Here is a 25,542-nt window from a genome sequence, read left to right on the forward strand (position 1 = left end):
TGCTCTTAGAAAACAAAGCCACGTGAAACAATGTCATGGTAAACCACATATACGTGGCCGACGGGGCTGCCATGCCCTTCACTGGCGTGCTCAGCAGCTTCATTTGTTTGTGCGAGGAGTGGAGAATATGAGCAGAGACTGCACGCTCCCACTGGCTCAAAATACATTAATTGACTTGGCTCCGCTTCCAGCCAGGTGTAACACACTTTGGCAAAATACTCCAGAATGTCAGCGAGATCTTTGGGGAAATCCCCACCTCCCCCTCCCCTACCGTGTCATAGCTACACTTTCCGCACTTCCAGCTGCCGTTTCACCTCACCTTTTTATCTCGGCCGCTTGGCTAGCAGACTATGGTTTGGCGTATAGGTCTTAATCTAATGTCGGAACATTGATTAATGCTTAGGTGTCCCACAGCCATTAAGATAATGGCATGATCACTTTATAACATCCTCCCCCGGTGGCCATGGTAATTTGCCTCCCCCACCACAGCATGTTGCTCAGTAAGACCCATAACCACATTATAGCGATAGAAAAGGTGGTCGGAAATATCATCTTTCAGGCCCTTCAAATTGATTTCTTGACTTCTAAAACCCTTTTAGTCTATCTCTCACCTGTGCTGACTATTTGATCTATTGGAGGCTTCTAGGTCTTAACAGCTTGTATCGATTGAAATTTTTCAGCCAGCATTCTTGAAGGGATGCTCTCGTGTCACCTTGTAATTCCAACAGTCTGGGTGTGTTTTAAGTGAGATCATTGCTGAAGCAATGCATTTTTTAGCTGTTACGGCAAGACAAGTGGGCTTTGATTGCCTTCAATGGGAAACGACTGTGTTAAATGGCACTATGATCTCTTTCAACAAAATCTTTATCAACATAAAGATTCCACCACCACTATGGACTAACGGCTGCTTAAGAGGAGAACTTAGCGTCAGTGAGAGTCAAATCGCTTTGACGGATTGAGCCAAAGGGAAGCACTTTACTTCCTGAGTATCAACACTCAGCTCAGAAAGATGCAGGGACTTCTCTGACTGACAGCAACTGCAAGAGGATCCTGCTAAAAAATGTCATCTATTCCATTGTTTATTCTTAAATACTTCATTCGTTATCATATATATATATATATACACACACACACACACACACAGTAGTTGTGCATCCAATTAAATTATACTGATAACAGCAGGGTATTAAAAAGCAGAATTACTTCATACAGTATTATGCTTCACCACTGGGAGCCACAATTTCATGTCATAAGTCAACACACACTTTATTTTTATACTTAATTGTTTGTATATGTATTATGTGACCAGATAGGGTAAGGCAACATGACAATATGTACCAGGAGATGTCATAAGTTAGTCAACTATCAGAGGTTTTGCCATACCATTTACACCGAGGTCCAGCTGGAGTCTTCCAGTGTTTACTGTCATGTGGACTATATTAGCTGATTGGTTATTAACAGGGAATGAGAGTGTTAACGGATGTTACACTGACACTACTAGTTTTTATGCTTTTTAATTACAGTATTACACTGATTTTAAAAACACGTGACATGCAAATATGGAAAGACTATCCATTGTTCCATCCACCCAGTATCTGAAACCGCTTGGGTGGGTGGAGGGCTCACATTCATTTCTACAGGCAATTTAGAGTCAACAACTACAAAAAAACCTAACATCTGCATATCTTTGGACTGTGGGAGGAAACTGGAGAACCCGAAGAAAGCCCACACTAACACGGGGAGAACATGCAAACGCCACACAGGACCCACTTACTAATCTGATTTACATCTTTTGAAAAACTTCAGAAGACATGGTAAACCTGAAATGCAATATGATCTTTGTCTTGGTGGCAGCGGATTTACCTTTCTCTCTGGGGACTTTGTAGCAAAGACAGGCATGTGACAGGCAAGCAGTGGACACCAAAACGGGGCCATCGTCTTCCCCTCATCCTCTCCACACAACCAGCCTGGTGAATTCTCCCCCCCTGAAAGAGAAAAAAAAGGAGAGTTTTTTTATTTCTTATCACATGGGTGCTACTAACCTGATGTTGTGTACCATCTTGTTTTTTTGCTGTACTTATTGTCATCATGCCTATGACCCTCACAGTTAGCCAAGCTGTAAACTCTCCTTCAAGCTATGTCAAAACCACGCAAAAAATAATCAGAACAGACGTTATGCTACCTCAGGTATTTGATATGAATGGTGTTAGCATGTTAATGTTATAATCAGCCAGAGGTTTAGTCCCTGTTGTAGGTGGCGAGGCATGTACTGCCAACACAGGGCCTCCACAGTGAACATGCCCTTAATCAACAGTGAGAGTCAGTCCCAGCAGGAAAAATGCAACTGCTGTATTCGAGTTATAATAATGGATTTGCCTGGTGTACGCGACATCTCTGCGCTCATAGCTCTGAGCCTTACAACAGGTGCACTCCCGACAATGCTGGGGCAAATCTGCCAAAGTACTCCCATTTTGTAATTTTGTAGTCATAAATTTCAATTTACAGAAACTAAATTGAGCATGAAATTTAACAGCTTGCTAAAGAATGTGCTTCCTGATTTGTTACCATACATTACCTTGGAATTACCTAGACTTTATATCTGTTGTCTGCCTCCAAGGCCTTGTCACAGATGCATCAGACTCATTTGCAGTAGTAAAAGAGCGAAATCCTTGCCACAATCAACACTTGAGAACATCTGAATAAATGGCAAACCATGTTTACACAGAGAAGGAAGATACAAGAAAGATCAAGGACAGGAATGAAAAGCATTGAGTAAGTGTGTTGGATCTTATACAAAAGATATATCTTCCGATGGCGTCTGTGCTGTGTTTGTGTGCTTGTTTGCTGTTGGATTTTTCACATTTCCAATCCTGTGAGCACTACAAAAAGTGGTATTCGTCTCCATTGTATTCTAAACTGTGGATATCTCAAAACATCTGCAAATAACACAGAAACTGTCTGCATGGCTACACAACTCACGATATATGAAAAAAGGTGATTAAGCGCGTGCGTACTGTATCATGTTGTACAAGTCGTAATATACAGATTTAATGATACTTTAGTCCAAAATCTGCACTTTGACAATACTGACGATAGAGAGCAAGTCAAATTTTGGTTTAGCTTTACATTTTCAAAATGCATTTTTTTTGCAGAGCCATTTAATCTGATGATGATTTATGTCAAAGATACAAGATATTGCCCAGTTTAAGCACAATTCATCATTCAATTACATCATCTCTTTTACAACATTGTGACAAAACTTTCCTTTTGTGAAGAATATGGTAGATAATTATAAGGTTTTAAATAATTCAGTCATTTATAGTTACACTCATCTGGAGTTGTGGAGTGTTCTTTAATAATTCATAATTTGGGGGGATTGGCCTGTGGGCTGGCTATCCCTTAGCGAGCCCCTGCCAGGATAAAGAGAGGTGTGAGGTCACTTATTAAATGACTTTAATTGAGGGCAGATTGCTGCAGGTGGGGCAGCATGTCCAGTGGTTTCCTTTAACCTAGAGTAATCATCAACTTTCTTCAGCTACTTATTAGATTAGCATAAAGAATGTTCCGTTTGGGTGTGCGGACTTTTCTTTGTCAGTCAGTAAAAATTAGAGAGACAGATATACAGAGAGATAGAAAAACAGAAAACGCGAGAGATTGGAATACACGCACTAAAGGACGGAGAGAGAAAGTTGTTTTGAGAGAACACAAATTAGCCTTAACCTTCAGTCTTTGCCATGTAGTAATGATGATGAATAACGGTGAACAAATGATAAGCACAGACCTAAATCGAAAACGGCACCAGATAGGGACACGCAGGCCACTCGCCTCAACATGCATGTGCTGACACTCTCTCTAACACAATTTACAAATTAATTTCATCAGTTGGACCTCTTAACACAGAAAAATACACTCAAGACTTGTTGCTCCACCACATTCCTCAATTAGAGTGAATCACTTTCACAGCAATTTGCCAAAACAAGAAAACAGAAAAGATTTTTTACTTGTTTGGCTTGTCTGCAATTGCAAGTAAAAAGAAATTGTAAAAATATCTTGATATTTATTACATTGTGGCAAGTATGCAGGCTCACCTTTTCATACAGTCACTACATATAACGCTCTACCTGAATAACATGTCAGCCTCCTAATGATAATTACAAGTAGGGACCTAGGACATGTAAGTTACCGTGGCTCCCAATATATAACAATTGTTATAAATAAATGTCAAATTGCAAGTGTGTTGACAAAGGAAGTAAACTACAGCAAAGCCTGCCAGCAGTCGGAAATAATAATTTAAAAAAAAACCTGCAAGTTATATTACTACTAATCCAATTTTGCATGTTGGTGGTAAATTATTTACATGTAAAGGCTTGGAATATAAATATGTCAAATACAACAACAAAAAAAACAGTATTCATTGCCTGCAGTGTAAACAGGCCTAATTTTATTCATAGGCACCTGTGTAAATACAAAATGACTCAGTATAATGGTTATTCTGCTGTAGGAAACAGGCAGAGCAACTGTGTATACACCATATAGACAAACATCTTAAACAGATAACAGAAAGAAATGGGATTTGCGCTTTATGACAAAAGAGCAACAGAAAATTACATCAAAATTCATTCTGGAAAAAAACTAAATGCCTGAGCATGCCAAAGTAGATTACCGGAAAAAAAGAACAAAAGCCCATATAGATAATATACTCTCCGCAACCTCATACAAAAACCTGGTAAGAAAACTGATTCCTGATAAAAAAAAGAAAAAAAAAAGAAAAAAACATTTGACTCCATTTGGAGGTTTTGTTATTAAGACTGCTTCACATTAGTGTCCGAGGCAAACTCATACCATCACTATCGTAGTAACTATAACGAAAAATCTATTTAGCATTAAACTAGTGATACACTAACATTCTTTAGCGAACCGGAGGCATGAGGGAAGGATGCTGTCTGAGCACCACGTTATTTAACATATATACCGTATCAATGAGTTGTAATGCATATCACGTGGGCTTATTGTGGACCAGGAAAAAAATGTCTCCTATATGCCTACAGCCATGTCATACTAGTCTCTACAGCAAATAAACTGTAGTGCACACACTTGCAAATAACTGAACTCAGAAAAGATCCAGGAGTCAGAAATGTAGTTGTAATTTTACAGTTAAAGGCGAAACGCTAGTCTGGTTCAATGGATGTACATTGCTAGGATTAAGTCTCGCGCCCCAGATGTCCCTCCCCTTCCGCTCTCTCCGCTACCTATTGTGCAAGGGCACCATCGCTGCATCCGGGGCTTAATGCTGCCCAGGACAGTTGTGATATAAAATGTCATCACTTTATCATGTTATCCTATTATACATTTGTGTGAAATGTTGTCATAATAAGCGAAGGAATTCTTCAGTTATGGCCAAAAAAACATTTTGTGTGGTCAGGGTGTCCTCGACCTTTGTCCTCCAAAATCGAATCAGTTCATCCTCGAGTCCAAAAGGAAGTCTGTGCCAACTTTAAAGAAATTCCCTCCAGGCGGTCCTGAGATATCGCGTTCACAAGAATGGAAGACGGACAACTCGAGAACATAATGCCTTTCGGCCACGGCCGTCGCCGGCACCAAGGCATAACAACTACAACACAATACACACAAGCCCCATTACAAATTGCTGTGAGGTGATGTGATCTGTAGTATTGTTGTCAGATGTTACTTCCTCAGTCTGAAATGTGTGAAAACAAAAAGTGCTATATTGCCATACTCACAAATGTTTACTGCCACAGTAACACTGTGTCACTTTTTATGTTTTGAAAAATAAATTACAGAGAGTTCCACTTTGCTGCACTTTATCTACAATGTTAACCAAAGGCAATCAATATGAATGATGACATTCCACAAGCTTAAGGCTAAGGTCAGTTCTATCTACTGTGTACACAGTCCCAGTTACTGTACATTAACTATGTATAACAACATCATTTGTGCAGGTGTAGGGTTGGAATACTAAGTAGGGAGATTTAGTTTCTCAGTTTCTTCATTCCAATCATGCTTTTGTTTCAAGTCTTTTGCTGATGAAGATTAATTTGCGGAGCATGGCGCTCTATCAACCCCAGTGACACAAAGGGCAAAGATATAGGCTAATTAAATACACCAGTGCAATTGATATTTCCCATGGATCAATGAGAGTGTGGGATCTTTTAATTAAATCCGTGATAATGTTTACTCATCATAAACATTTCCCATGTTTGAGTACAGCGAGATAGGGCGATAATCTCTGCTGTTTGACAAATTCATTTTAGGGCTAAGAAAAAAATCCCTCCAGCACATACCATACAGAGTGAATGCCTTTTTTGCGTGAGAGTTCTGTTAAATGTTTATTGTGTTATCAAAGGAAATCTTTCCAGCTTCCTTATTGAGTAGACATACTTTAACAAAAAGATAACAGTTACACATAAGGTATACCTAATTTAATTTAAACAGATGCAAAGAAACCAGCCATTGCAGCAGCCAAGCAATCTGAATCCTCGGCTAATGAAAGCAAAGCCCTCGTAGTCTCTCCTAGAGCCCGTGCAGCAGGGTGGATTTTGCATTCTCCCCCCTTGCTTGTCTCCTGTGCGGTATACATCGGCATGGCACAGGTTATCACACAGTGGATTAAGAAGGCGTGTCAGAGTGTGTGCAAGAACCTCCAAGCTACACTCCACTCATCTATTGATCCGCGCGCAAGGGAAAAAGCGTGAGACCGGCACACTTAGTGTAACCACAGGCAACAGCCCCCTGCCTGCCCTCTGTTCCCTGCAGTGGGACTGATTGCTTGTCTCTATCATCCTTTCACACCCCCCCCCCCCCCCCAACCAGCCCCTCCTCCTTCTCTACACACAAACACTTACGCCCACACAACCTCAACAGCTTCCTCCCTTTGCCCACATTCATTCCTCTGCTTCTGTGTCCAACGTCTCGCCGGCAATCTCTCATGATTTGACGGCCTCTTGTTCTTCTTGTGAGGGCCATCAAAGTCTGCAGCCTTAACCCCGTCTGAAAGGGCTGGGACTGCATGGTAGGAAGCAATTCATTCTGCAGTGAGAAAGCCCATTAATTAGGAAATGCTTCTGGCTATTTCAAAAAGACCCTTCAGAAACCGTAGGGCCACTCGGAGAGGCACTGAAAATGCGGAGGCACACCAGGTTATTAATGGACCCTGGGGCTTTTGGCGATGCACCACTGCGGGGTAATTCTCTATTTCAAGGCCCCATAACTACACCACATGCAATCACAAAGTGACGAATGTTGTTTACTGGGAATGTCTCCCATCAGGCTTGGCTGCCATATTATCATCATCATCATCATGTAAAGCCTGACCACCAGAGCAGCTTCTACATCGTGCAAAAGTATGACGAGCTACAGTTTTTTCTTTTCTTTTTGAAACACTACCATCCATGGGCTACAAACTTTTATGGGAATGCTCAAGGTGCAAAGGGCTTCGGAGAAATCCTCATAGCATTAACAAGGCATTGTTAATGGGCAATACACTGATAGGACTTTAATACAGCATGCAGGAAAGTCCCATAAAGTCACTGATATTCACATGTGTCACAGGGAAGGCTATTAATTACAGCAGTGGGATATCACTGTGTTTCCTCTAAATGGAGGTAACAGGATAAACACCGGTGTGAAGATGGGTCTGGGAAAATGAGTTTTGTGATGTCTGATCACTCACTAAATCATGCATGAGAACATTAGCTATTTGAGGTGTCCAACATTCAGGGACATTTCCGAAGCGCGGCACCCATTTTAAACTAAACAAGACCATGGTTCGGTGCGTTTGAAATGCCGATTCAACTGTAGGTCTCCCTCGAGCACAGGGCAGGCCTGCCTCTGCCTGCAATGACGAGGAAGCCTCAGTGACAGCACGCCATCCGTGAAATTAAATCAACAACTCACTTATTGTAATTACATTTGGTTAAATGGGAAGGCAAAGTGTGGGTGTAATGCAATTAACATGTAATTGTCATCCTGACCAGGTTGGTGCTGATCTATTTCCCCAAGGGATTCAATGAAACCTATCACCCCACTCTACCATTTGTTTTTAAAAGAACGATTCGATGAGCACCAGCGTGTCACAGTGCTGCTGTGTATGTGTCCTCATGATCCCATATCATATATGTGATGTAAATGCTGACGGTAATTACAGATACTTCTTATTAACTTTTTACAATCACAATTTGAGTTATTCACATATTTTGATCCAGGACCTTGAGATGCTTCTTACAGAGCCACTCCTTAGTTGCCCTGGCTGTGTGTTTCGGGTCATTGTCATGCTGGAAGACCCAGCCACGACCCATCTTCAATGCTCTTACTGAGGGAAGGAGGTTGTTGGCCAAGATATCGCGATACATGGCCCCATCCATCCTCCCCTCAATACGGTGCAGTCGTCCTGTCCCCTTTGCAGAAAAGCATCCCCAAAGAATGTTTCCACCTCCATGCTTCACGGTTGGGATGGTGTTCTTGGGGTTGTACTCATCCTTCTTCTTCCTCCAAACACGGCGAGTGGAGTTTAGACCAAAAAGCTCTATTTTTGTCTCATCAGACCACATGACCTTCTCCCATTCCTCCTCTGGATCATCCAGATGGTCATTGGCAAACTTCAGACGGGCCTGGACATGCGCTGGCTTGAGCAGGGGGACCTTGCGTGCGCTGCAGGATTTTAATCCATGACGGCGTAGTGTGTTACTAATGGTTTTCTTTGAGACTGTGGTCCCAGCTCTCTTCAGGTCATTGACCAGGTCCTGCCGTGTAGTTCTGGGCTGATCCCTCACCTTCCTCATGATCACTGATGCCCCACGAGGTGAGATCTTGCATGGTGTCCCAGACCGAGGGAGATTGACCGTCATCTTGAACTTCTTCCATTTTCTAATAATTGCACCAACAGTTGTTGCCTTCTCGTCCAAGCGTCGGAGCAAAATTCATGTTGCTGAAGAAGGAGAAAACACAAGACTTTCACCCAGGAGACGAGTGTTTGTGTCCCTGGAGTACTACTTAAGGGGGCCGGTGTTTTAACCCAAACCACACACTATTTTTTTCTAATCTTACCTGCAACAGCTGCTGAAATTACCGTAACCTCATGTGCCCTTTAAACTTAACGGTCATGTGACCGTCTGGTTGTTGCCATATCATATGATATTGTTGTTGAGCATACATTTTCGAACGATTTCATGAGAATGCGTTGAGCAGAGCAACTGTAAAAGAGTAAAGGAAACACAGAATCTTAAGTTTAAATACATGCTGTCTAGTAAATCAATATCTTCACCTTAAGTTTAAATACATGCTGTCTAGTAAATTAATATCTTCGGGTTGAAAGATGGTCTTGATTATGTGTCTTGAGCTTGATATATAGAAATCACGTCTTGACTCCACTTACTTTTACTCCCAAAACTCTTTGTTTTTCTCTAATTCGTATTTTATTTCTTGTCCTTGTTTTGCCATTTTAATCCTTGCACCTCAAAGCTTGTTCTCCTTACAACTTAGCATCTCGACATGTTGGTGTCGAATGTACCGAAGCTTATTTCACTGTTGTTCTCATGGTAACTTGCCCTGGATAGCAGTGTTGGCTGGAGGCCTTAAACCTTTGATGTGTCAATTTCCCCTGATCTGTCGAGTGGTAACACTTTTTTTAAAGTCGAAGAAAGGCAAACATTTCATGTTTATGTTAACACACAGGAATATGACTGTGACATGCACTCAAGGCTACAAGGTAATAGGCTAGCAAATCAGACAAAGACAAATTGGAACTGACAGTTAGTCAGTGCCATTATGGAGTCAATCAATATGATAGTGAAAACAATGTGCAATATTATATTTTGATAGCATCATATCCCTTGGGTGTGTATCTTTAGGGTGTGTTTTCCATGTGTAAGATCAATACATGTTTATTTTGTGCTTTTCTTTTAGAGTGAATGTCTAATACATTCAGTTTATTTCATTAGTTTGAGCAAAAGGAGTTATAATGACTTACTTTGAATCCTCCTCAAGCCATACTTGATATTGATGTTCTCTATAAACATTGTTGCAGCATTGGGGCTCCTCATCCGTATGACAGCTAGGGATAACATGCATGATTTGGCTTTTGAATATCACCCATGTCCACACGGCAGCCACAGGGGAGGAGAGCTGCACGCTAGAACTATGGCACGCTCCTTATCAGTATACCTGCTGTGTTGCTGATAAAAGGCGTGAGCAACAAGGAAAACGCTGGGGATGCTGCGCTTCACTGCAGCCACGGCATCCTCTGTGCTCCGCCTGATGTTTCTGATGCCACTCTGACACAAGCCATATACAACCAGCTCCACTCGAGAGTCTACAGATGTAGTGTGTGCTTCATGCACCTCTATACACCCACTGTGGAAGGCAGGCCAGCAGAACAGGGGAAGTATCCAGTGTTGTGTGTTCTTTTTTTATTGTAATGTGCAAGGATGGAGAATCTCAAGATGCAGGGGAGGCAAAGACTGAGGTAAGTTTTTACAAAACAATTCAGGCTACTTCTTGACCATTGTCCAACCCAAGGGTTATTGATCCTCTCAGGGCTCCACTCCACTCAACGAAGCCAGATGTTTAATTGAGTGTACTTTAATCTACTTCCAATAATTTCCGCTAAAACCTTGACTGTTTCTGTGCCGACACGCAGCAATAGCCTCTGGGATCCAAGGGGCCACAAAAATACAATTGGAGCTACACTCAAGTGCAGTGTTGAGAGACATATCGCATGCACAACAAGCCCAGAATAAAGTGTGTGTGACAAGGAGGAGCGCTCAAGGCAAGGCAGAGAGTGGAAACATATAGGGAAAAGAGGACTGGGGTAGTGAGTGGGTTGAATATGCGTGCCATCATGGCCAAATAAGCAGATTAATGTCCTCGCTAGTTCCGTCTCTGTATTTGCCACTGGATGACAGCACGCATTGATGAACCCCAGAGAGGGAGACCTCCAGCGTGGTCAGACTGCATAGTAGGCTTAGGTCTGGGCAGAGCAAGGCAAGTGTTGGAGGAAAAAGGTTAGGAAGGATAAAAAAAAAAAAAAGGAACTGTGCTGCTCCCTGCTGGGCAGGGTCTGGCCATTTTTTTTCTTTATAAATGTTGACCACTTTCTAAATCCCAACAATCAATTATATATTGAAAATTTGAAAGAGGGAGACATAGCCTTAAAAATGAAAGAATTTAAAAAGGAATTCTAATTCTTTTTCAAGACCTAGCATGTAACCCAAGTCCTCATATGGCACCACAATCTTTCTTGAATGATGAGTAATATTTTCACAAAAGATGGATGGCATTAACGTAATTTAAGACCCAGTTTAATGACCCAGTTGACTTGCCAATAGAGAGTGAAGCAAACACTGACGATGCTTCTTAGCCTCGGACTTAAAATGTTATTACATTTCATTGCATTACATCACCCTGTTTAAATAGAAATGGCATAGTAATCCTTTCTGTGTGTCTGTGTGTGTGTGTGTGTGTGTGTGTGTGTGTGTGTGTGTGTGTGTGTGTGTTTACGTGTGTGTGTGTGTGTGTGTGTGTGTGTGTGTGTGTGTGAGCATGCGAGCGTGCGTGCGTGCATATGTGCTTACGTTGTGCGATCTTGGCCAGGTGCAGACGGTTGACCCAGGAGATCTTACTAAGGGGGTTGGGTGTGTTGAGAACCACCATGAAACTGACCGGACGCCCTGACCTGGAAGAGAACAGACAAGCACACACAAACACACAAATGTATTGGTATTTGTCAGAAAGTCTCTTCACCGAACACCACAGACTATAAACATTATTGCTGGTTTAGTCTCATTCGATCAGGTCAGACAATCTCTGACAGTTGTTGAGGCGTAGGAGTGATCCTGGTATTTGTTAGGATTTGACACCAATATAGAGATATAGATGGGCTGTAACTGCATTTCATTGTGAAACCCTGTATTGCGTAATGACAGTAAAGCTGAACCCTGGACCAAAATGCATTCCCTTGACACAAAAAGAAGTGTTTGCAGGTTGTTTTTTTTGCAACCTGGTCTCTGCGAAATTACTTTTATATTATTTATCTGAATGCAGAAGACAGCCCTAACTTAACTGCTACATGCATTGGATTCCCTTTCCATGCCACCACAAGCCAATACCAAAAAACAATGCCATGCATTCCCAGAGACCCTGGGAATGCTGAAAAAAAAAATATTTAAAAAATGAATATTTGTATGGTAAGAAAGAAAACGGAGGAAGAATATAGCCGCAAGCGGCAATTCGCAGGTTCAAGCCCTTCTTTGGGCTTCTCATAGCACTTGTTACAGGTATCTTTCACTCACATTGAGATCAGAGTGCAGGGCCTGGGATCAAACCGCCAACTTTCTCATTGTTAGGCAAACACTCTACCACCTGAGCTACAGCAGGCTTGGGAAGCAGCCCAATCGCCAAAAGTCAAAGCAGCAAGCAGCATTGAGCAGATGCCAAAGTCAAAGGCGCAAGCAGAATTGAGCGGGTTTGTAGCTTCACAAAGCTGAGCAAACCCACTTCAGATGGTTTAATGCTCTATAGAAAAACACACCTGTTTCATCCCTACAATAGATGCAGCGAGTACCTCGATTTCGCCCCCTTTATTAGATTTTAACGAAACGTGGTACATACGTTCAAGTCGGGGTGTTAAATGTCTCCATCAATTTTAGACAGGATTGCTACAGCAGAACTTGAGTTATAGGCAATTCCCTGCTAGCCCCGCCCTTTAGGAAGTTCTTTGATGGCCATGTTTTCTGACAAATCTTGCTCATTTATAGTAGAAATGTGTATCTCAGTCCCGCAAGGCCATATACCAATGTTGGTATGTATGATGGAATAAAAATTGACAAAGTTCTATTCATTTAACTGTTTTTCAGATTATTCAAATTAGCTAAATACCATCATGGCGGACATTTATGGTCCAAGAGGCTTTTTTTATAGAGCACATTGAGCTGGATTTGTGTAAGGAATTTCATGTCAATCAGACTCACCGTGTGAGGGGCGTGGCCTTTAAAACTTTTGGCCTAAGTTATAGCGCCACCATCAGGCCGAATTGCATCATATTCTTTGGGGAGCATGAGCACATGCACAGCATTTTAATGTCTCTAGCTCGTTCCAGCCCCTAGTAACTTGAGAAAATGCATAATTTAGCATATCGTGTTTTTTTCCCAGGGAAATAGCACATTTCAATCCCAGTAAATAATCACTTTGACACTACATTTAACCCTACAGCTGACAAACTGACACTCAAACAATACTATAATGACACTGAAAAAATGAGCTCATGAGTCACATGACTTTTCCATTACCGCTTACTTTATTCTGAACCTCAGGTTGAACTTACTAGGTGGTTTAACATCACAAATTCTGTGTGTACACAAAGTGTAGGTTTCTTATAAAATGGGCAAAAGTGCATTTTTGACATATACTGCAGATGTGCTATACAAAAACAGAAAGCAGAACAATGCGGTCAGAGAAACACGGCACCAACAGCGAAAATATTGTTTTCATTCTTTAAGCTAACCAGCTGCTTGCCTGCTTGTAGTTTTACAGAGGTTCAGTCCAGTAAGCCTAGGCTTTATGATTTCAGCCTGTATGACTGGTCACAGTAAATCGTTTCTAGGTGGGTTCCGACAATCAAAATGCCACTAATGTGTGGTCTCTGCTGGGATAAGGCCCGAACAGTACAGGCTGTGATCACTAAGGGCTTTCTGGCGCCATTTCAGACACAGGAGACCAGATCTTAGATGTGTGTGTAGGGCTGGGTACAGAATTCAATCATTAAGGCACCGACCAAATTGCCTCTATAGTATCGAGTATCGAAAAATGCCTCGTCATTCAATACAAAATTTCAATACCGAAGGAAGGAGTAAATCTCATCAGAGTCAGTGAGCCAATAAGCATGGAGCATGCTTCGACCAAGATCTAATAATGCTGGTGATTGGCTGTCTAAAGGTTACACGAGGTAGAGGCAGGCAGGGAAAACTCTGTTACGCACAGAGACGGGGCTCACATAGTAGATGCTAAAATAAAATGTATTTTTGTTAAAATGGATTTTATAAAATTGGTTTTGAAAAAAGTATCGTTTAGGAACCGGTATCAAAGTCCTGGCATTGGTATCGGTACCAAAAATGTTGACCGATACCAAGCCGTGTGTGTGTGTGTGTGTGTGTGTGTGTGTGTGTGTGTGTGTGTGTGTGAGTGAGTGAGTGAGTGAGTGAGTGAGAGAGTGAGAAAGAAAGATGTCAGTGTACAGGTGAGGTTATATAATGACAGAAATACTTTAAAACATCATCAAAACAGCCCTTCAGGCTGGTTAAATATGTTGCTTGCAACAAAGCTTACTTATGTAAAAGGCTAGCTCTGCCAGCGACAAATGGAATTTGTGTATTCATCAACCCCTACTTTAGCATGTTAACAAATTTAAAAACTCAACAAATGTTGATAGACATTTAAAATGTCTATCTTAACTGGACATTATTTAGACTGTTCTGTGTAGTGTTAAACAGTTTTCGTGGCCTTTCTTGGAATAGTGATTTGAATCTGAATGAGCCTTTTACCTGGTTTAATAAAAAGGAGAAAAGGGCAGGAATACCAAACATAAAAACCAACAGAGGAGAAATGTACTATGCTGCAGGAGTGGTTCTATAAAAAAAAAAATCCTTACAACTGGGTCAGCGTTGGAATCTATTGTAAAAGCCATGAGTTCTCTGCAAAAGGAGCAAGCTACAGTACAAACTTTTTTATTTTACTTTGCTTAATGTATTATGTGAGCTAGTTTTTTTTTAAAATATTTAAGTATTTTTCTATCTTTGTTTCAGTGCGCTCACTAATATAAATAATAATCAATCATGTTTATATGGCAATAAAGTAATGAATCTCGAATCTTTCAAAAGGCACCTCTCAAAAGCCTGCGGGGGGGTGAGCGTTTGATGTTCAAAACATAAATGTTTCTGAAACATTCCTTTCAACTTCCAAATACACAATATTCTGGTAAACCAAAAAAAACAGACTTACTGTTGATGGATTGATAAAGGTGTTCAAAAGTTCAACCAAAGGTAAAGAGACGGATGTTTTGTCTTAGACACTATACTCACTAATATATGCCTAGATTTCCACTCTGAGCGCATAATTTAAAGTTTACCAGAGTTGAAAAATGTCCCGACTTCCTCTTCAATGTAAATCATGTGAACATAGCTTGCTTAAGGACTTAACATGTCAAATCACACATTTTTATATTGGAATTTGCATTTTTGCCTTTGTCCCTGTATGGTAATTTAGGTGGTAAATATGTTGTCAACATCCACATTTTCTCACAGGTGTGAATAGGTGTATATTTCTTTGTGGTTTGCACGCAGAATTAGAGAAAGCACATATTGTTTGCCAAAGTCACATCCAAAGAAAAACATCAAAACACTGACTTTAATTTTTTCTGTCAAACAAAAACTACTGCAGACAGCAATGCAAAAATAAGTGAATTCAATTGCATTTCAGGAAGTACAATCTGAAAGAAATTGGTGCCAGTAGTGACTGTATTAAAGTGTGTAAAATAAAATGTATTCTTATCTGCTTTTATTGAAATCAGAAAAAAGTCGTGTATCCAAATTGCCCAGAATGTTGTTGTTTTTTTTATAAGGAATTATTTAGAATTTATTTGAACGGCTTCAATTTGACGTGATACATTTTGAACTGACTATTATCCAGATATCATTTCTATCAATTGGCTTCTTTCTTCAAATTTGTATATTACTGTGAACCACACAAGTGGAGACAAGGGACTTTAGTTCCACTGGCTGTTCACTCGAGGACTTTTGACTCCTTTAGTGTTGCCAAAAGTTACTTTCACTTAGTCTACCACAAACTATTAAGTGTTATGCCTCCTTTTATCACCTCCAGGCTCTCCTTATGGGTTGAAAGAGCTCCAAATTGTAAGTAGCTAGTACTGCGCTACAAAGCACAGGGCAACGTGAAGTAAACAAATAAATGTCAGTCAAAGTGTTTTTACAGCCTCATGGCTGCTCAGACTTAAGCACTCAGGTGTCTGAGACTGATTTTGTTCATGTCTAGTGCCGGAACCCCGTGATGTAGCATGATGTGAGCTAAACAAGTATTTCTTCTATACAAAAGAGACAGCGAAGATGATTATTCCTTTCATATGTCTCAGCGTATAGACCATATGTGTCAGAATCAGATGATCAATGTCGATGATTCAATGATTCTAAGCTCATCCAGTTTTGTGACCACAAAAACGGCGACTGTGATGTTGTCCCCTGGTTGACACTTTCACCAGGTAAGTCTATTTTTCCATCTGATCATGCTGTGTTATTATTTGAGGCATGGAAGAACGGGGGAAGCTATCCAAAGAAAGACAACAATATATACAAACAAAACATGCTATGAAACACAATGGGTATAATTCCATGAGACAAAGAGCTCAATCCTTAACCCCAGTGACAAACCAGCTCTGACCAATGTCTTTCTTTTTTACACTTTGTCACTCCATCTGGAAAACACAGGAGATTTTAATAATGGAAATGTCCAAAGGATAACCACAGGTATGTTTGATGGGAGTGAATTAAGGAAGTTTCACCAGCTAATAAAAAAACACACCTAAAGTCAATACCAAAGGCAATACTGAAATGGGCCCCGTAAAGTCTCTCGCAGTTTTCAAGTGGATTTCTCTCTGTGGGCTCAACTGAGAGCCATGACCTAAAACCAAAAAATGACTGTTAATAAACACACGTTGGACTTTATACATGCAGAAGTTGTGTTACATGCTTGGTAGTCTCGCATTGCCAGACCTTACTCCACCTCGCTGCGGAGTCCGGCTACACCACACATACATTCCAGAATAGAAGAAAAAAAAAACACTCTGGGTTGTAGGGATCGACCGATACTGGTTTTTCAAAGCCGATACCGATTATTAGTAGTTAATGAAACCGATAACCAATATATGGAACAGCTAAGAATTTACAGTGAAAATAAAAATCTTTAAAGGGTAACCTGCGGTTTTTTTTCAACATGGACCCTATTTTCCTATGTTTTTGCATCTAAGTGACTGATGGGAACAACAATGTTTGACATTGGTCCAGTATTAAGCAAGATTGCTGCAGTCGGCAGAAGCGAAACAAGCTACAATGTAAGTTAATGGGGCAATTGTCCTGCTTGTATTTCACCTTCACAAAAGTGCTCGTTTTGCCACTAACAGGCTCAGAATAATATTCTGTGTCTATTATATTAAGTGTCTGACAACATTATGGAAATGATTTCTAAGCAGGGAAACCTTTCTGTTAAAGAGTAAGATCCTTTTTTAAACATAAAAACATTCGCAAAGTTCGAAAAGAGTCCATGTAAATAAACAGTAATTTTAGCATCGTAAAATACACTTCATTCAAAGTCCTAACCCTAAGAAACGCCGTTTTGGGTCGTCTTTCCACTTTTCCAACCATCTCAACTCTAGTTTCGGTTGAAATAAACACATAGTTTACCGATTTACATGTGAAAATACGTTGGCTCTATACACGCTAAAAGTACTGCTTTTTTACATGGAGTCTGGTGGGTTTAGCGCTAGCGACTTCAGAGCTGTTTCTGGTTAAATAAAAAAAGTCTCAAAGAGGTTTTAAAGGTTTATCTCTGAAGGGATCCTTTCGATAATGTTGTCAGACACTGAGTTTCTGTGGTCTGTCAGTGGCAAAACGAGCACTTTTGTGAAGTTAAATACAAGCTGGACAATTGCCCTATTAACTTACATTGTAGCCTGTTTCACTGCTGCTGACTGCAGCGATCTTGCTTAATACTGGACCAATGTCAAACATTGTTGTTCCCATCAGTCACTTAGACACAAAAACATAGGAAAATAGGGCCTAGGTTGAAAAAACAAGAGTTACCCTTTAAGTCAAAATTACAATTTTGGAATGTTACATAGTCCAACACATAACTTTGTTTAAATGCTTTAAGCAATTATTTAATGAATTAGAAACTTTCAACATAATACACAAATAGTCAGATAGTGTTGTGGGCGGGACATTAAGTCAGACTCAGTGGTGAGTGAAACCGAAGCAGAGAGACAGACAGAGCTGAAGCCGAGCCAAAGTAGCGCACTTTTTAATCACTTAACTTAATCGGTTATCAGGCAAATAAAACGCAGATACAGATAATCTGCAAAGTGCCAAAACACTGCCCCGATAATCGGCCTATCCCTACTGGGTTGTTTTGCATTTCTTTAAACCAATCATAATCGTCTTGGGGGGGGTGGCGCTAAGCTCCGGTTGCAACGACGGTGTATCCGTAAAATGGTCTGGGGAAGGAACTTGATGTGGTGGAACATTTGCCCCCCCCTGATCAAAACAAATGCCACATATAATAGCGGCGCCACATGTTCCGGTGATTATCCAGAAAATTAAGTCTTGTCGATCCAGACTACATGCTTGGTGGAGAATAATACAAACTCATCTCCCAGCTGTAAATTCCCACCTAAACATTTAGCTTCCTTAAAGCGATTATTTAGTCAAATTTAGGTCAGCTTGTTAGACCACTAGCCATGTCTGTGTTTTAAAAGTTCACACTCTCTCGTGTGGCCGGGTTGGTTCAGTGGTAGAGCAGGCGCACATGTACTGAGAGGTTTATGCCTCGACGCGGAGGTCCAGCGTTCAAATCCGACCTGTGACGATTTCCTGCATGTCTTCCCCCTCTCTCTCCCCTTCCTCACCTAGCTGTCCTGTTAAAAATTAAAGGCAGAAAAGCCCCAAAAAATAATCTTTACTCTCTCTCTCTCATGAAATAAAATACAACTTCTGAGGCTGAGCAGGCTAAAGTGAGACTGGCAGCATCGGCCCTGAGTTAGCAATGACTCAGCTGGTGTCTGTCCATTGATAAGGGTACTCGGTTGTCTGGATTGATCAGGCTTTTTTTGGAACTACAAGTAAGATGTCTGGCCAAATGACATGTCTTTTTAAAGCACTAAGCAGCTTTCTAAAATAATGGCCATGTGTCAGTCACCTGTACAACTATTACGCAATGATTCTGAGGCGAAAAAAAAAACGAGTCTGTGCGTGTGCGTGTGTGTGTGTGTGTGTGTGTGTGTGTGTGTGTGGGGGTGGTCTCAGGCACACATCAGGAAGACAGTTTTACATTTAGACATCATTAGAAGTTAATAGAGTGGAGAACAGAGCACAGCCTGAAATTCTGCTTCTGTCATACCTGCAGCGGCCCCGCTGTAAATTCATTTTCATTTCAGAGAGGAAGGAAGAAAAACGGTACAGAGACAGACACACACACACACACACACACACACACACACACACACACAGAGAGAAAAACAGAGAGTAAAAAAAAAAAGTAAGTAAGATCTCAAACTTCCTTGACATGTTGAAAAAGTGGCGCTTTCACAAAGAAGTGTAATTCATACCATTCGCTGTTTAAATATAGCGGAGGCAATTTGCCGAAGACAGAAGGGGAGACAGGGTGTGACGAGAATCCAACCACTCACTTGGTTGGATTCCTTAGGCAACACTTCATGCCCACACGGCCTCAAACATGCTAAACTGAGCACAGTCCTCGGATCCCCCCGCTGATTGACAGCCGCAGTGCAGGTGTGGTGCACTGCCAGAATAGAGAACTATGCTCGGGTATGCTGGCAGAAGGGGAGATGAGGAGAGCTGAGAGGTAAGGAGCGTCAAAAAGGAACGGGAGGGGAGAGGGGGGCGAGGGATCGAAGCGAGGAGCCGGCCCGGCTGATTTATGGGAGCAGGTCAGTGCCGAAGCACACACGTGACACTAATGCACAAGGACGGGACAGATGTAGGAGTGAGTGCTGAGTGGCAGCCTGTCATGCACCCATCCTTCAGTTCACCTCCACCCCTCCGGAAAAACAAACAGTCAGAGAGAAAAGTCTGCTCTGCAAATAGTGAGATGAGTCAAAGGAGACGGTTCACCGTCCCTATGAGAGTTTGTTGATCTAATTCTGGACGGACTTGACAATCAGCCACACACAAGATATTACAGCAGATGGACTTGACGTTGGTTTAGACTGAATGGGATGTGATTTATAGGGGTGACAGGATTGTGTGCAAAATCATGGAGTGGATACAAACAGACACAGGATTCTCTGTAGGCGGTACAAAATTAGGCTAAAAAAAATAACAGACACATCTGGCGTTTCTGGTAAGAGCTGAAAACAGTCAATCATTACATAAACACATGGACACACTCACTGTTACAGCTGATATCTGTACAGTCAGTACACTGGCTGTTTGTGGTGTGTGCGTGCGTGTGTGTGTGCGTGCGTGTGTGCGTGCGTGCGTGAAAGTGAACACGTTTAGACAGCCATACCCAGAGTAGTTTTCTGTGAATACCCATGCCCACACCCCCCCGCCCCGACAACTATGTGCTGCTATTGAGTGAGTCACCAACAGCACTGTAACACATTCCCTGTGTATGATGCAAGATAATTACCATGTATTCAATCTGGTTTTACCTTTTATACTGTTGTTTACAACCTAATGCCTGGTTGTCACTTTTTGTAACATACGTGTCTCTAAACCATAGAATCATACCACATTCATTTTAAGTGCTTGGTGGAGTGTTTATACTGAAGAGACAGTGGTGACCCGGTAGTTACTGTGCTCTGGCCTGCTTGCTTTTTCGTAGTTGCAAATAGAACTTTCGGCTTCAGTTCCATTTCATCTACAGACAGGGAAGTGAAGGGACAGTCAACGAGAGAGAGAGAGAGAGAGAGAGAGAGAGAGAGAGCGATGAAGAGAGAGAGCTGCAAACCGGCGTAAACGGATGTTTCTACGTATGTTTCCCCCTGCTGATTTTTAGTGATTTTTCAATTCAGTTTCAATTCAATTTTATTCATAGTGTCAAATCATAACAGAAGTTCTCTCAGGACCCTGATTTTTTACAGATAGAGTAGGTCAAGGCCACACTCTATAATTTACAGAGACGTAACAATTCCCCCAAGAGCAATTGCACTTAGTGCGGCGGCAAGGAAAACGTCCTTTTAATAGACAGAAACCTCAAACAGAACCTGGGTGGGCAGCCACGTGCCTCGACTGGGGGTGGGGAGAGAGACAGAGAGATGTGCAGCAACTACAACACCACCTAACTACAATAAATATAGAAATATATAATTATAGCAGTGGGTATAATGGAATGACATGATGAACACTGGCAATTATAGTTAACAGTAAAGATAATAGAACTATGACTAATAATAATAAATAGTTTTATAGAATTATTGTGAATGCTGTGATTACTAAACGTAATTAAATAATGCTTTGTTTGTGATGACAGTTTTGTTTGAACAGCCAGAAACTAGGCGTTGTCCAAGTGTTCTGTGACTTTCTCTCTCCCTCTCACCCGCCGGAACAGCAGTGGTAGGAAGGCTCTGCATGATGGCAGATGTCGTTTTTTTTTAAGAAAATAAAGGTCCCATATTATGCTAATTTTCAGGTTCATATTTGTATTTTGGGTTTCTACTAGAACATGTTTAAATGTTTTACAGTAAAAAAAAAAAAAACACACATTATTTTTCTCATACGCTCTGTCTAATACGCTCCGTTTCAGTGCCCGTCTTTTTAAAGCTATAGTGCGTAGTTTCTGTCTCCCCCATGAGGAATTCAAAGTAATGACAACAACACTGTCGGCGCGTCCACATGATACAAGCCTTATGTGATCGTGCACGCGCCCCCACCCCTCCTCCACACAGTTGCTATCAGCCAAGGACGACACGGAGGATTAAAAAAAAAAAAAACATGATGGACTCTTGATAATTATCTTCACTTGAGCTTCCGCGCGGGAAAGTCACCGGACGACCACCAATCTTCTGAAAAGCCAAAGCCATACTGGGAAATACAGAGAGAGTTGTGTGGAGTCTTAGCTTTGTAGCAACTCATTGCCAATGGCTTGAATGTAACAGACGTTTATTAATATCAAAAAGTTACGCAGTAAAGCTTTAAGCGCGCATCCCCAAAAAGCCCGGTCCGCTCCGATTGGTCAGCATTCCTGGGTCTTCCGCATCTGCGCTCTCAGTCTCAGTACAGTCATTACAGCCGGGGAATGTAGCGGCACATTGTACCTAATTATAGTATAGTTGGGACATCACAACCGTACGGAAGTCCTGACGGTATGTTTAGCAGCACAGTTTCTGACTACAGGCTGTGTGCATTTCTGTGTGGATTGAGTGTTTTGATACTTCCACAGTATTTATATAGCACCATGACCTGCTTTATTATAAAAAAATACATGAAAATGTCACTTTTTACAATATGGGACCTTTAAAATTAGCATTGCTATAATTATACCATAAAGCCTAAGTTTTGAACAAAGTGTTTTAGTAAGCCTATAAATAAAAAATGAATTCTGTCTCTGATTTTTGGGTGTGCCAGCTGCCTGTGCTTTAGGTGGCACAGGCACAGCCGTACGTGCCCCTCAGCTCCAGCTCCAATGCACCTGGTAACTGGCTAAAAGTAGAGGAATGTGGTTATTCTTGGTTGCCTTCAGGTGTGAAGGTGTCTGCATGTGTGAATGTGAAGGAAATAAAAAAAAGAAACAGCAAGCTTTGCCTGGAGAAATAATGCTGAAAACAGTAGAACAGAGGTCGGGGTGGGTTGCAGAGGTGCGGAGCTATTCACTTACCATTATACACTAAAGCACAAGAGTAACAGGGACACTGATTCTGAAAATGTTGCTGTGAGCACCTCAAATTAAATTCTAGTCACCCCCATTGTATTGGGGTGGAAGCAAAAAACAAAGGTTGATATCTTAAAGTGCTCATATTATGCTCATTTTCAGGTTCAAAATTATATTTTGAGGTTGTACCAGAATAGGTTTATGTGGTTAATTTTCAGAAAACACCATATATTTGTTGTACTGCACATTGCTGCAGTTCCTCTTTTCACCCTGTGTGTTGAGCTCTCTGTTTTAGCTACAGAGTGAGGCATCTCACTTCTGTACCATCTTTGTTGGGAGTCGCACATGCGCAGTAGCTAGGTAAGGACTACTAGCCAGTCAGAAGCAGAGTATGAGGGCGTGCCACGCTAGCAGCTAGGCGAGCATTATAACGTGTGTTACAAAGCGACGCACGTTTGTCACGGAAGTAAAGGCTGGACTACAATAGAGCTGTTTGGAGCAGTTTGTGAACAGTGTGTCTCTGGAAGATGGTAAGTCCCTTTGGGGTTGGATTTTGGGCTTTTTCACTTTGTAAACCTATAACGTACAGAAAAAGATATATAACACAATAAAGGAAAGGGAAAAAGCCAAAAAGCATAATATGAGCACTTTTTAAAATCTGGGCAAAGGAAACCAAAACTATCTGGAAGGCTAGATGCCACTAGAGGCCAGCAAGAATGTAATTATCTTTTAATGTAATTTGGGTAAACCAACCCTGATCATGCATCCACAGCACTCAGGCTAAACGAGTTTTATCAAAATCTCAATATAGGCTAGTGCAATATCCAAATCGCAGAAGGCACAATATTTGTTAGAGGCTAAATAATGTGTCAAAATACCATTCCTAATTAAGTATTGTGGTGCTGCAGAGATGTCCCAGCCTACAAATCGTGTTCTACAGACTGAAGAAAAGATGTTTGTTTGTACAGATCCTCGCACAAAAACACACCATGATCATTTTTAATGAAAATGAGAAAAATGATGGAAAAATGTAGCCTAGAAATCTAGACGCACCCTAGTGGCAGCAAATAAATTTGCAGCCAGGGGGGTCTAGGCACTCTCCGTTGGCTTGCGAGCTGGAAAAACCAAACTCTGGTCAGGCCAATTACATCGTGTATAGAGTCGGTGGGCGGGCTTATGGCTGCTGCTGCTGCTGGGAACAGCGGTCTTCTGGAAGACTTGGAGTTAAGCTTTTCTTTTGAGAAAAGAACAAAGAACGGCACTGAAATCATTCTTAAAAAAGGAAGATGTGTTCAGAGTTTTGCCGACCGGATACGGCAAAAGTTTAATCTATCAACTAGCTCCGCTACCTTCTTCGTTGCTCTGCCTGGTTGTAGCGCTATCCTATAGCGTGCAGAGGGAATGTGAAAGACAACCGTTTATCCCGCCCCTCGGATTGAGCCCTGCCAATGGTGAGTTCCCTGGCTTGTCAGGCTAGGAAAAATGATCATTCCCTCCAATATTGTGAATAATATCACAATTGAAATATCAGTCAAAATGACCACAGTTAGATATTTTTTCCAAATCGTTCAGCCCTACACAGCACACGGTTCTTCATACACATGGACCAATCAGAGAAAGCCCTCTGATGTCCAGACAATGAAATAAGCCTGTTTAGATAAGACTCTCAGCCAGATTAAACTGATATATGACTAAGAATGTAAGGTCTGTCATTCGCCTTGAAGGTAGCCTGCATAGCCTCCATGAAAGAGCCCATAAAAAAACTGCAGGCTTACAATACTGTTCCTTCATGTACGCCATGCTATAAGGAATGGAGGATGAAGCAACAAACACATTTGGTTAAACTATGAAATTTGAACTCTGTATATATCGCTTGCCAGTATGGCCCATGTATCTATGCCTGTGGATGCTCCAGCAGACGCAGTAAAAAGAGGATGTTAATGAACTGCTGTCACACGTAGGCTGGTGCCTTTGAGGCAGCAGTCAGGATTCTCTCCACGTACTCAGTCTGTTTGCAGTGTGGAGGCTGTGATGTGCTGCCTAACTGCAGAGAGTCGCTTGCGGCCAGACAGGAGGGGACCAACTCAGTACAGGGGGTCCCTGCTGCGGTCCCACTCTCTCACCAGCAGAGCAAAAGCTCGGCTCTGTGCGCTAGTGTGTGTGTGTGTGTGTGTGTGTGTGTGTGTGTGTGTGTGTGTGTGTGTGTCTGCCCCTCTATGTGTGTTTTTCTTTGTCTAAGATGCATGTTGGCTTGTGTGCAGGTGCATTTGTCAGCATAAGCACGTGTGAATACATGTAACACAGAATCTGGATTTACTGTTGTGCCCTGTAGATTGTTACTCAGATAAGTAGCAAAACGGATAAGGATAATAAATGAAAAACCAACTTGTCTGCCCGCTGCTCTCCCCTGCAATCCATAACTGCTGCACCCTGGGTAGTGTCAGAATGTTTGGGCGCCCGCTGTGCCACCTGTCACCCCCAGCCCAGAGGCTAATTGTCACCTGACACCGAGGCCCAGCCTCAATTAGATTACTATCACACAGCCAGGATTGGCTCTTCTTCTCAAAAGGAGATTTCTCTCTTTCAGCTGACATTGTTAGCTTTTACCTCTCCACAAAAACTCAGCGCAGGAATTGCTCTACCTTATTGAAGTTTTTAAATACAAATCTACCGCTTGGACATACGGAGGGGTGGGGAATCTCCTTGTCAGTGCAGTTGCTAATGACATTATCACAAGAACTCAGCAAACAGGGTACCCCTTGAAGGGGAATTCGGGGTCTTGTAAGCGTGACATCTGGCTCCACCAAACATCTGAGTAAGCAGATTGGCCCTGCAGGCCTGGTGTGACAGCCGACGAGGAAGCTGGGAGATTTGGGAGAACTGATCTGCACAGCTCCGCTGCTCAAGCTGTCACGT

General features: G+C 41.7%; 1 protein-coding gene across 4 annotated transcripts in view; it reads right to left on the reverse strand.

The window, feature by feature from the left end:
* The window catches only part of arhgef10la (Rho guanine nucleotide exchange factor (GEF) 10-like a), a 121,360-nt gene that overhangs the window by 41,735 nt on the left and 54,083 nt on the right, over positions 1 to 25,542 (reverse strand). For all 4 annotated transcript variants that reach the window (XM_078249160.1, XM_078249159.1, XM_078249161.1 and 1 more), the window contains 2 exons: positions 11,589 to 11,689; positions 1,864 to 1,985 (listed from right to left, as the gene is read on the reverse strand). In XM_078249160.1, coding sequence (XP_078105286.1) covers positions 1,864 to 1,985; positions 11,589 to 11,689 — 223 coding nt within the window. The remainder of the gene's footprint in view (positions 1 to 1,863; positions 1,986 to 11,588; positions 11,690 to 25,542) is intronic.

The sequence above is a fragment of the Sander vitreus genome, chromosome 4 (assembly GCF_031162955.1).
Source record: "Sander vitreus isolate 19-12246 chromosome 4, sanVit1, whole genome shotgun sequence".
NCBI lineage: Eukaryota > Metazoa > Chordata > Actinopteri > Perciformes > Percidae > Sander > Sander vitreus.